The 13,784-nt window shown below is 44.8% G+C and overlaps 1 protein-coding gene across 1 annotated transcript in view; it reads left to right on the forward strand.

Annotated features, from left to right (window-relative positions):
- POLR3H (RNA polymerase III subunit H) overlaps window positions 1–3,287 on the forward strand; it is a 155,291-nt gene extending 152,004 nt beyond the window's left edge. Inside the window, exon 7 of the mRNA XM_029590256.1 lies at window positions 2,634–3,287. Within this exon, the coding sequence (XP_029446116.1) occupies window positions 2,634–2,660 (27 nt within the window). The 3' untranslated portion in view covers window positions 2,661–3,287. The remainder of the gene's footprint in view (window positions 1–2,633) is intronic.
- Window positions 3,288–13,784: the final 10,497 nt, after the last annotated feature.

The raw sequence follows: 13,784 nt of genomic DNA on the forward strand, positions 1-13,784 counted from the left end.
GCAGTAATGTGATAGATTTAACACCATGGATGTGAGCACCTGCACATTCAACAAGGAATATGAGAGAGTATTTATTCGAGAAAACCTCTTCAGATTATAGCCTCTAGAATGAACAGGGGGATGAGCCAGTCTGATAATTCTGTTTTTGTTGATTGGGTTTATAATTTTAAAATGACTGGTTTCTTTCTGTTTATTTAACAGAGTCGCCCTGAAGAAGCCATGCAGGTGAAACAATGGCATTGTCTGTGGTGGGAAAATTAATGGGGAGACTGCTGAGGAAAGGGGAGTGAATTATCTACAATCTGGCGGGTTACTGGACCCGAGGCAGCATGGATTCACTAGGGGAAGGTCCTGCCAGACAAATCTGATTGATTTTTTTAATTGGGTGACTAGAGGACTGGATCAAGGAACAGCGCTCAATGTGATTTACTTGGATTTCAGCAAAGCTTTTGATACGATCCCACATAGGAGACTCTTGAATAAAATGAGAAGCTTGGGAGTGGGTGCCGAGGTGGTGGAATGGATTACAAACTGGTTCACTGATAGAGACCGCATGTAATGGTAAATGAAACCTACTCTGAAGCGAGAACCTTGTTACGTGGAGTGCCCCAGAAATTGGTTTTGGGTCCAGTTCTGTTCAATATCTTTGTGAGCAACATTGTGAAAGGGATAGAAGGTAAAATTTGTCTATTTGCGGGTGATACTAAGATCTGCAACAAGGGGACACGAGTGGAGTAGAGAGAATGAAAAGGGATTTAAGAAAGCTTGAAGAGTAGTTGAAAATTTGGCAGCTGGGATTCAATGCCAAGAAGTGCAAAGTCATGTATCTGTGGTGTGGTAATCCAAAAGAGCTGTATGGGATGGGCAGTGAAAGACTTATGTGCACGGTCTGGGAGAGGGACCTTGGCGTGATAGTGGCTGGTGATCTGAAGGCAGCAAAGCAATCTGACAAGACGATAACTAAAGCCAGAAGAATGCTGGGCTACATCAAGAGGAATAACCAGTAAGAAAAAGGAGGTGATAATGCCTTTGTACAGGTCTTTGGTGAGGCTTCAGCTGGAGCCTGTATTCAGTTCTGGAGCCTGTATCTCAAAAAGGATAATGGCAGAATGGAGGTTGTCCAGAGAAGGGCTACCAAAATGATGTGGGGTCTGTATTGGAAGACCTACATGGAGAGGCTGAAGGATCTGAATATGTATGCCCTGGAAGAGAGGAGGTGCAGGGGGGATATGATACAGACCTTCAGATACCTGAAAGGTTTTAATGAGGCACAAATGACAAACCTTTTCCGTTGGAAAGGAAACTCTGGGGGATGACGACAAGTCAGATCCTACGTTAGAAAATATTTCTTTACAGAGAGGGTGAAGAATGCCTGGAATGTCCTTCTGGAGTAGGTGGTAAAGATGAAAACAGTAAACAAATTCAAGACGGCATGGGTGGGACAGAGTGTACTAATAACTCCCTCATTCTACCTTAAGGAGCCCAGTTCAGGTTTTTATTTTATTTTTCATATTTTTATTAGTATATATAGTCAATAGTTACAACATTCATGCATATAGTAACAATCATCACATTGCATTGACTGTTAGGACCATAAATTACCAAAGAACAAAAATAAGAACATGAAATAACAGACCCCACCCGTCCCTCCCCATACTCTCAAATAGGTTGATTGGTTGTGCTGAGCGAGCTAAGCACAGATAATACTGAAATAGTTCAGAGTTCCATCCATCAATTACAAGGTCTTAACTAACTTTCAGGCCGATACAGTAAAGTGCGCTCTGGCGGAGTGCACTGTAGCCCGCGTTTGGCCACGCGTTTTTGATGCGCTATTTTTTACCCCTTACACAGTAAGGGGTAATAGCGCATCGAAAACGTGTGGCCAACCCCCCCGAAACTAATAGCGCCCGCAACATGCAAATACATGTTGATGGGCCTATTAGTCATTCCCGCGCGATACAGAAAGCAAAATGTGCAGCAAAGCCGCACATTTTAATTTTGGCCGGCACCGGGGAAGTGTACAGAAAAGCAGAAAAAACTGCTTTTCTGTACACCCTCTGACTTAATATCATAGCAATAATAAGTCGGAGACCCCAAAAATTAAAAAAAAAATTAAATCTGCCCGCGGCCCACGGGTTGGAAGACGGACGCTCAATTTTGCCGGGTCTGTTTTCCGAACCTGTGGCTGTCAGCGGGTTCGAGAACAGACGCCGGTAAAATTGAACGTCGGCTGTCAAACCCGCTGACAGCTGCCGCTTCTGTCAAAAAGGAGGCACTAGGGACGCTCTAGTGTCCTTAGCGCCTCCTTTTACTGTGGGCCCTCATTTGCATGCGGGCCAATACTGTGCGCACGTCGGGAAAGCGGGCGCTCACCGGCTGTCCCGCGCTTCTTTCTGTATCGGCCCGTTTGTCTCTGGTAGGGATTTCAAGAAGTCAGACCACGACTGCTGAAAAAAGAGCTGTCTTATGGGTGAACTCTTATCCATTGATTTCCTCTCCAGAAGAAAAAGTTCCAGCATAGCAATTCTCCACGTAGGAAAGTCTGGACTTGATTTATCCAACCATTTTACTAGGATAAGTTTCAAAGCTGTTTAAAAGCCCTTCACCAACAAAAGCTTTTGTTTACTTTTCAGAGTTTGCCTGGAGTCCACACGACCTAAGATACAAAATGCAGCCGAGCAAGGAAAAGTGTCTGTAAATAGCGAAGTGAAATATTGCAATAGCTGTTGCCAGATGCCTTGAACAATCACACATTCCCATAAGCAATGTGCAAATGACACTGGGGAAGGAGAACGTGTGAGACAGTGAGCAGATACAGCATTGTTGGCTGCATTTGCTTTACTGGGACAAAATATTATTCTGTTTAAAATTTGGGAGTGGAGTTCTCTAAACACTGCATTTTGCACTGCTCTCCTTACAAGACTGATACATGCCCAAATCTCATCCACCAATTCGCACTGTACAGCATGCAACCAAATATCAGCTAATGACTGTAAAACCTAATTGGAGTTGTCATGTGAAAATGTATACATTTTTGTAATAGATACTGTTGTTTACCCAACATATGGAGAAGACGTTGAAAAGACCCATTAATTTTCCTTCTATTGTCTGATGTTTTCAGTGTGGCAATATGACTACTCAGTTGCAGATAAACGAGAAAATCAGTGTCTTGTAGATGAAGTCTTTGACAACAATATTCAAAGGAATGGATTTTTATCAGTTTGTAAATTAATAAAAGGCTGAAGATTCACAATACCCAAATTCTTTAAAATATATGAGATTTCTTGTTCACAAGGCTTGGTGGAAATTGAGGGTTACCATATAGTGGCAAATAATAAGATTTAACCCATGTAAGCCCTAAATTTTTTCTAAGAAACTTTTTTGTGGATCCAAACAGCAAAGACTGTGATATATAAGACGGAAATGTTGCATCATGTGCGTGTAATAAATACGATAGACTATAGGGCTCAACAAATGCTTCTGTAAGAGTTATGAGAGGGTTGCGTAAACTATCTAATAACCATTCCTTGATGATCCGTAGAATGTCTGCAATGTTGTTGAAACGTAGTTTTGAAAAATCCAAGCCTCCCTCCTCTTTAGGAATCATCAATCTAGAAAATGTTAATCTAGCTCTGCCCTTTTCCCAAAAATAGATGGAACACAACTTCTGAATTAAGATTGTCTTTTCTCAGACTCATAAATGGCACCATCTGGGAATTAGAATTTTTTTAACCAGAGCAATTACCCTGACAAAGAAAGAGGAAAATATCTCCCAACTGTCCAATTTCTTCTGAAATTCTTGTATGATTGGTGGCATATTATTTTGATACCACATTGATACCTGAATACCCATAGTATAATAGTATTGTCAGCCCAGTGCAGGGGCAAGTTAGGCTATGTCTCCCTCAGGTTGCCCTCTACATCCATTGCCTCAGATATGGTCTAATTCAATTTCAGACCTGAGAAGCTACCAAAGGCTTTGATCACATCTAAAACCTAAGGTAAATGAGGTACGGGCATTAGTAAGCATCATCGGGATATCGTCAGCGAACAGCATCATTTTAAGCTCTTATTTACCAACAGACTCACCTGCAATATTCTTATGTTACTGTATTTTGAGTATAAGTGGCTCAGTGGTGAGAATACTAAGGGTGGAGACAATGGGCCTGGACCCCCTACCCAGTGTAAAGAGTTCTGAAACTGAGCCATTTAAAGATACGTATGCCTTAGGATCTTTATAAAGAGGGCAAATAACTGATTGAATAAATCCTGCAAAGCCGAAATCCCTCAGTATTGTGCAAAGAAACCGCCGAGACACTCTATCGAACGTCTTCTCCGCATCGAAACTTACCAATATGGGATCCTTAGGATAAAATGCTTACAAATTTCCAGAGAAAGTAATAATCTCTGATTTTGTATGATATAACTGAAGATGGGGCCACCAATGTTTGCAGTAATTTGCTAAAAAAAAAAAAAAAAAGAGAGATGGCAGTCCATCCAGATCTAGGAATTTATGCAATTGCAGATCTCATATTCGGGCCGATACAGTACAGTGCGCTCCAACGGAGCACACTGTTAGCCGGCATTTGGATACTTGTTTTAGACGCGCTATTACCCCTTATTGAATAAGGGGTAAAGCTAGAACCCGCAACATGCAAATGCATGTTGATGGCCCTATTAGTTATTCCCCGCGCGATTCAGTAAGCAAAATTGCAGCCAAGCCGCACATTTTGCTTTCAGAAATTAGCGTCTACCCAAAGGTAGGCGCTAATTTCTCCAGGCACTGGGAAAGTGCACAAAAAAGCAGTAAAAACTGCTTTTCTGTGCACCCTCCGACTTAATATCATGGCGATAGTAAGTCAGAGGTCCCAAATGTTTAAAAAAGTAAAAAATTAAAAAAAAAAAAATTTAAAATGGGCCCGCGGCTGTCGGGTCGAAAACCGGACGCTCAATTTTGCCGGCATCCAGTTTCCGAGCCCGTGGCTGTCAGCGGGCTCGAGAGCCAACGCCGGCAAAATTGAGCGTTGGCTGTCAAACCCGCTGACAGCCGCCGCTTCCGTCAAAAAAGAGGTGCTAGGGACGTGCTAGTGAGTTGTGGGTTGTAGGATCCCGGCGCACGCTAGTGCGCGTAACTGACTTCATGGTACAGTCCCAGCCTGCTCAGACAGTATCCACATCCTGCTCCTTTTTCGCCAAACTTTTTTTATCTGCGTACCAGGAGATAAGCACGTGGCAGTGGGCCTTTTAAAATCCGCATGGCCCACGTGCGTTAGAGTCATGCACATATCTCCCAGTTTTGCCGCGCGCAAGCCTTTTAAAATCTACTTCTTAATAACTTCTGTTTGTTTCTATTCATCTGGTTCTTGTAGTAAGATAATCGCTTTTCTAATTCTAAGATGTCTTTATTTCCCACTCGTGGTTTCCATATTGTTTCACATTTCTTTTATGAGTGGTTGATAGTGCCACCAGCAACCCATAGATAGTTAATTATATATGAAATTATCTCTGTGAATGTTCCAAAATTTCCAACCTATTATTAGGATCCCTGAAATTTCTTCCCCCTCCCACTATCCCCTACTCTCAACACCTCTTCCCTAATTCCCTTTACCATCCCAACTCCCTTTCCCACGCACCCCCATTTCTAGAATATTCTCTCAGCAATGTGTGCGAGCAGTTGCCTTCCCCTGCCCTACAGGTATCCCATCAAACAACAGAACACATTACATATCAAATTAATGCAAGCAAAAACTTGTTCCCGACAGCCCTTATAACTAGCAGAACAGCGATGACTTTTAAAATTGTACTAAAATAAAACTTTTCAATGAAGTGGCGCCACTAAGGTGAACATCTCTCGCTCTTCAAAGAGATATCCATCTCCAACATGTGCAAGGCAAAGAGAAAATGAGAGAGTGTACGTCCACTGTGACCACTTGAATTGAGATGCCATTTAACCAGGGACACTAGTTTTTATCATGTATAGCCACTCGATTTCAGAAATAGATGTAAATATAAAAGAAAATGCAAAAAATTAAAATAAAATGAACCATATCAATATCCCCATGGCAACTGCAGCAGAAAGTAGCTCATTTTGTTCTGACTGTAAGAGTAAGCATGCTGACCGTATCCTTACGGCGCCATAACTTTACTTATCCAAAGAATCAATATATTGCTTTGCTTCATCCGATTTGTCAAATGCTTCCATCCCACCCGCATTCCAAATAGCTTAGCTGGGAATTGCAAAGTAAAATTAATTGTCTTAGCCACCAGAATTGAGCAGAGTGGAATAAATTCCTTTCTCTTCATGGACACTTTTAGTGATAGTCTTGGAAAATGCTAATCATGCGGGACTGGTCTTGCAACATTGATTTTTTTTTTTTTTTTTACAAGAAGCCTGCAAAATCTGCTGTTTTTGTGCAAAATTAAGCAGCTTGGCTATGACCACTCTTGGCCTACGTCCTGGGCCCTCTTTTTTTTTTTTTTCTCACTATAAACTAATTCCCTTGGTATTCTGATTTCCTCTCATGACTTTCTATACAATTTTTATGCTGATGACTCCCAGATCTACCTTTGTATAACCAGAAATTTCACCAGAAATCCAGTCCCAGATCTCGACCTGCTTCTCTGACATTGCTGCCTGGATGTCCTGCTGCCACCTTAACCTCAACATGGCCAAGACAGAGCTCCTTATCTTTTCCCCCCAAGCTCACCTCCCCTCTTCCTCCTTTCTCTGTTTCTGTGGATAACATGATCATCGTCCCGGTCCCATGGGCCCGTAACCTTGGAGTCCTCTTTGACTCCTCTCTCGCCTTCTCTTCGCATATCCAAAACACTGCTAATATGTGCCATTTCTTTCTTTATACCATTGCCAAAATCTGTCCTTTCCTTTCTGAACACACTCCCAGAACCCTTATCCACTCTCTAATTTCCTCCTGCTTAGACTATTGCAACCTGCTCCTCACGGGTTGCAATAGTCTCTAAGCCATATCTCTCCACTGCAATCTGTCCTAAATTCAGCTGCATGACTTATCTTTCACCAAAGTCACTATGCTCACATAACCCCTCATCTGAAGTCACTGCATTGGCTCCCTATCCACTTCCACATACAGTCCAAGCTCCTCTTTCTCACCTACAAATGCCTTCACTCTGCAGCACCTCAATAGCTCTCCTCTCTTATCTCTCTCTACACCCCTCCTCATACATTCCACTCGTTGGATAAGACACATCTATCTGTGCCCTTTTCCTTTATTGCATATTCCTAACTCCATGCTTTCTACCTGGCTGCGCCATGTGCTTGGAATAGTCTTCCTGAACTGCTGCGTCATGCTCCCTCTCTTGCCATGTTTAAATCCCATCTAAAAATCCGCCTTTTTTGAAACCGCTTTTAAACCTGATTGCTTTTAGTCTTGTTAACTAACTTTCATTTCTTGCTTTACGAAATACCCCAAGTCTCTTGTCCTGTATGTTTGTCTTATTATATTGTAAGCTCTATTGAGCAAGGACTGTCTTTTTGTTTGTTTTTACAGTGCTGCATATGTCGTGTAGCACTATAGAAATGTTTTGTTTTGTTTTTGTTTGTTTTTTTTTATTTTAAATCTTTTTTATTGGATTCACATTCAAATATACAACCAATCAACTGAGAAAATTTGTAAATAAACAGTAAGCCCAAATGGGCATGTAACAGGTATGACATAACTTTACACAATAGTCATCAATCTCAATACAACATAGCAGAAATAAAGAGAAACATCAGACCTCTTATACAGTTATACCAGATATAGCAAATCCATAATTAGCAAATCCATATTTTAGAAATGTTAAGTAGTAGTAGTGGTGGTGTCTTTCCTGGTGTCAAGCCTTATGGGCTCTCTCAATCAGTATAGGGCTCACAGTATCAGGGAGATCCAATGATCAGGTAACCATGTGCTTAATACCTCTGCCAGCCTCTGTGCCTCTATTGATTCGACCAAGCCAATGAACCTTAAGTTGTTGTGGGAAGACTGGTTTTCTAATTCATTGATCTTTTCTTCATGCACAGTCTACAGCGATTCCAGTTTACATAGCTTGCTCATTGTCGCCAGTGCATCGTCCTCCACAACAGATACTCACCCCTTGAGAGAATCCAGTTATGGCCCAAATTCAGTAAGGGGTAGATCTTAAAAACATACGTGAGCGCATACTTTTGTTCACGCACCAGGCGCGAACAAAAGTATGCTGGATTTTATAAGATACGCGCGTAGCCTCGTGTATCTTATAAAATCCGGGGTCGGCGCGCACAAGGGGGTGCACATTTGTGCAACCTGCTCGCGCCGAGCCCAGCGCGCGCTGCCTGTTCCCTCAGAGGCCGCTCACAGATAAGGAAAGGTCACAGATTTCTAGTGCACAAATCTGATGCTGAAGCCTCTTATTGCTCAGAGGCTACCCTATCTCACTCTCTGCAAATATCGCCTTCTACCCCGCTGGCATCATTCCTTTTCTGGGCAGAACACGGCTGGAGAATAGTAAGGCCCGGCGCACAACTCAATCAGCAATGCACTACACAGCCACAGATGTAGTCTGCCCACAACTGAAGGAGCATTGTGCAATTCCTTGGTACTCTAGTAATGCTTCAGGCTTGCAGCTGCCTTCTGTGTCACAATATCGGTAACAACTGATCTTCTGCACAAGACGACTTTTCATTAGCATTTCACCATCAGCCCTTGTACTGCAAGGTTTCAGCTTGCCTGTGGGACTGTTTCATAAGTGCACTCCCTTTGCATTTGTAATGAGCCAGCTTTTAACCCTTGTGATCATGTTGTATTATGTCACTTATCTGCATTTCTCTACTTGAGCTTACTGATTTTCTTTCAACATGCTCTCCTTCTCTGTGTCAGGTGTCAACACCATTCTTGCTGCATCGGCCTGTGCTGGGATCTTCTATGACTGGCGGTTATGTACCCACACCTCCTGCTGCCATGCAATAGATCAGCGTTTGCCAACCTTTCCAAGCCCAAGGCATGCTCACAATAACAAAAGTGGGTGGCACTCCAACCTCCACGAAGCAAGCCGGGGGGACATGGAATGCAGTCATAGGGCAGTGAAAACCCTGCCAGTCTCTCATCCACATTTTAAAATGGGGGAGGGGGGGGGCTGAGGACACAGCTGAACCCATCAGAATGGCTCAGCTCCATCTACTGTACATACATGTGCAGGAGAAGGGAGAAGTTGCAGTGTGGGCAGCTGGATAGTTATCTTATTTATGTATGTATTTATTTACAATCTTTCATAGTCTGCTCCTTGCTTCCAAATATCTGGCCAGTGCTTGTCCTTGGCTGCTGCATGTGGTTGCCAGAGCTCTTCCACTACTGCTGCTCCCATCACTCAAGTCACAACCAGCGCTCCTTGCACACGCTCCCTGTCTTTACTCACATCCTGGGGATAAGATGGAGGCTGAAAGGACCCAAAGGGAGGGGGGAAGGGATGGAGGTGCTGGGTGCAATTTGGGGGCTGCACAAAGTCCGGTCCGTTAATTCGTATCCTCTGGGGCTTACGCTGTGGCTAGGAAGGCGAGGATGCTTGACCACGTGTTCTCGGAAAGGAGCTCCTCCCTATTTAAGAGCCATCGCTGGTGGTGTCGCTTGTTGCTGTGAGGCGCTGAGGGGGCTGATCCCAGGTGCTGTGGCCTGGATCTGAGCAGCGGGCAGTGGTGACTCTGCTGTGGCAACTGGGTCAGGTCTGATGGCACACTGGTTGGGAAGCACTGCAGTAGACCGTGATGAAAGCAAAGCATCGCCTCAGGCAGGAGAGTCTGTTCTCTAAGGGAATCTCATGCTCAGATTAGTGATGTCACAATTTATTGCTGGAACAAAAAATGACAAAGCTTTTCTTTCCTTATAACGGGTTGTTCAGCAGAGGAAAGACATGCTTTAAAGCAGTGGCACGCAATGCCAGTCCTCTAGTGCTACAAACGGGCTTGGTTTTCAAAGCGATCAAGCTGTGCAAAATAAACTGATACTCCAACCCCCCTCCAGGGATGCTGCCCTGGGAGTGTGCAGCCGGGTGAGATTTTGATAGCACAGCAGGGTTAGGCCTGGCTTGAAGCAGGAGGGAGAAATCAAACCACTAGGGAAGAGAGGGTGCCATGTTGTATAAAAGGCAACTCACCTGCACCATCCTGCCAAGTATTTGTCAGACCCATAATGAGGCTGTAATCACCTCTGTCTATGAAAGATGGACTGGTTGCCATCATCCTGCAAAACAAATATGAATCTGAAAACCAGACCTGCTTGCAAACCTCAAGTGGTACAGCTCTGCTAACTCAACATCAAAAAAAGCAATTGATGATGTCTTTAGCTTACAATTACATTATTAATCTGAACTAGACCCTGCATGTACTGATTGGCCCAGCTTCCCTGTGTAGGAGTCATTCCTAGCAGCATGAGAAAACCTCACCACAAAACATGATGCCATAATCTGCCATGGAGGCAGAAAATATTTTAGTTTTCTGACAGCTAAAAGAGAATGTCCATGTTTGTTTGTTTATCAGTTTATATATTTGTCTACTTGTCCCCATCTAAAACAATTTTATGAATTATATTTTAATTTTGCAAAATGTACAAATGTGCCTGTCTAAAGCCAGCAAACTGTCAGATACTGTTATTGGTTCTTCCGCTTCACAGAAACCTGGGTGTCCAGCTGCCGTGCGTTTGGAGGGACAGCCCCTTGCTGTAATAAAATCTGGCAGGCTGGCTGCTGGCTCAGTGGGTTGACCCCCCCCTGAGCCTGGTCTTCCCCCTCCTCAGATTGGCTGGAGCTGGGACTGGTGTGGCGGGAAGGGATTTGTGGCCAGTTTCAGGGATCATGATACATGATACATGTCTGTCCCCCACCCCCACCCCCGCCGGCCCCAAGGCTGTAATGTGTAGACTGAGTTGCAAGAGGATATAAAATGGAGGGGGGGGGGAGGTTAGAATCCCCCAATAATTGTGAATGGAAGCTCATTGAGCCAGGAACCCAGCTACTGTTCCGACTGAGCTGGAATCACAAAGAATCAGGAGGAAACCTGCTGGGTCCCATAAAATGGGAGCAGCGAGGGGAGGATGAGATGAGGATCCCCACCTTCCCACCCCCCCACCCCCCCCGATACTATGAGGGAGGTGCCGGCGCCGCATCAGCTGCCTGTCCACAGCCCACTCACCATCTGCCCACCAACCAGAAGATCACGGCGGCAACGCCTGCCCCATTGTGCACCCTTCTTGCGCACCTGAACTGCTTTACTCAGCTGAACTCGGAACATACCTGTGACAACCATGCACCAGAGCCTTCATTGAGCCATTGCTAGGATGGAGTATGTATGGAGAGATATGGAGTGCCCCAAAGAAGAAACAAAGAAGGACCACAAACCTGTTCTTCCCTAAGATAAGTACTAGAACATAAGAAGATGCCATACTGGGTCAAACCAAGGGTCCATCAAGCCCAGCATCCTGTTTCCAACAGAAGCCAAACCAGGCCACAAGAACCTGGCAAGTACCCAAACACTAATAGATCCCGTGCTACTGATGCCGATTTTAGCAGTGGCTATTTTCTAAGTCAGTGGTTCTCAACCTTTTTTCGGCCAGGACACACCTGACAGATGGTTCTCACATGCGTGACACACTGAACATGTGACCGTCACGGGGCTATATGTAAACATACACTCTGCATCCATTGGAACCCCCTTGACCTCCAACAATGGATGCAGAGCAGAACTAGGGCATTACCCATACAACTCACCATGAAAAAAAAAAGATACTCTGGTCCTGATGACAACTCAGTAAAAGCAAATCAAACTACCAGGCACAATAGCCCTCCTTATGAAAAAGCAATAATTTACCACTAATGCATATCCTATTGAGAAAACACAACAAATAAGATTGATACAATTGCCTTCATGCTAGTAAAAGACCTCACCTCTGTCACACACACAGAACCGACCTTCACCAAGTACAGAAAGACCACACACATTATAAATATGGAGACAAACTGGAATGGAAAACAAAAAAAAGCCACTCTGCATGCCATGTAAACCTGGAGAAATGGAAAGAGAAATATAGCACCTAACACAGTACCAGGATCTGCAATAAAGCACAGAAACTAATCCGCACAAAGTTACACCTGCATTATGGAACACATAACAACCCTATCTATGAAAAGGCAACACTACAAATATTAAATCAGGTCCTAAAAACGAATTCACCTCCTATTCGGAAAACAGAACAAGCCAAGCTGCTATAGATCCCCACACAGAAATAACTATAAAACTATATTAATAAATGTTTCAAAACAGCTGATGAACAGAATGACATCAAACAATTAAAACTCATAAAAATTATTAAAAATTGTCCAAATATCAATAAAATATTTCAAAACAGCAGACACATCACATAATACTCAATAATTAAAATGGCAGTCAATCAAGAAAAATAAACTTAAAATGCCACCTTTACTACCCTCTCCAGCAACTCTCCTACTCCTTTCCCTTGAAAGCACAGACCAGGAGCAGCAGCGGCTGCTGAAGCTCTGTCCTCACAGTCCTCTTCTTTAGGGCCCACAAGTCACTCACACACACACCCTCCAGTTAAACCCTATGACCAGTCTCTGTCTCTCACACACAACCCAGTCATCTCCCTGCCTAGTCTCTGTTTCTCACACTCACCCCAGTCACCTCCCTGCCCAGTCTCTGACTCCCACACACCCCAGTCACCTCCCTGTCCAGTTTCTGTCTCTCACACTCACCCCAGTCACCTTCCTGCCCAGTCTCTGTCTCTCTCACACACACCCTAGTCACCTCCCTGCCCGGTGTCTATCTCTCACACTCACCCCAGTCACCTCCCTGCCTAGTCTCTGTCTCTCACACACACCCTAGTCACCTCCCTGCCCAGACTCTGTCTCTCACACTCACCCCAGTCACCTCCCTTCCCAGTCTCTTTCTCTCACACTCACCCCAGTCACCTCCCTGCCCAGTCTCTGTCTCTCACACTCACCCCAGTCACCTCCCTGCCCAGTCTCTGTCTCTCACACACACCCCAGTCACCTCCCTGCCTAGTCTCGGTCTCTCACACACACCCCAATCACCTCCCTGCCCAGACTCTGTCTCTCACACACCCCAGTCACCTCCCTGCCCAGACTCTGTCTCTCACACACACCCCAATCACCTCCCTGCCCAGTCTCTGTCTCTCACACATACCCCAGTCACCTTCCTGCCCAGTCTCTGTCTCTCTCACTCAACCCAGTCACTTCCCTGCCCAGTCTCTCTCTCTCTCTCTCTCACACACACACACACACACACCCCAGTCACTTCCCTGCCCAGTCTCTGTCTCTCACACACACCCCCGTCACCTCCCTGTCCTGTCTCTGTCTCTCACACACACCCCAGTCACCTCCCTTCCCAGTCTCTTTCTCACACACCCCCCCAGTCACCTCCCTGCCCAGTCTCTGTCTCTCACACACACCCCCGTCACCTCCCTGCCCCTGTCTCTGTCTCTCACACACACACCAGTCACCTCCCTGCCCAGACTCTGTCTCTCACACGCACTTTGCTTAGAGCCCCAATGCTGTGTTCCCCTTTAATTTTGCAGTGGCAGATTTCCCAGTGCTGCTGCTGCCCTCTCAGCCGCACTGAAGCAGCAAACATTTATTTTAGAAAAATATGCCACAGCACTCAAGCCTTTCTTCTGGCTGTTGGGATATCCCTAGGCTCCCACGGCCCCCCCATCTGCCTGCTTTTACAGCCGCTGGGAGCTCCAATTGCCCCATCAGTAATCAGCATG

Source organism: Rhinatrema bivittatum, chromosome 2 (genome assembly GCF_901001135.1).
Source record: "Rhinatrema bivittatum chromosome 2, aRhiBiv1.1, whole genome shotgun sequence".
In the NCBI taxonomy this organism is placed as follows: Eukaryota; Metazoa; Chordata; class Amphibia; order Gymnophiona; family Rhinatrematidae; genus Rhinatrema; species Rhinatrema bivittatum.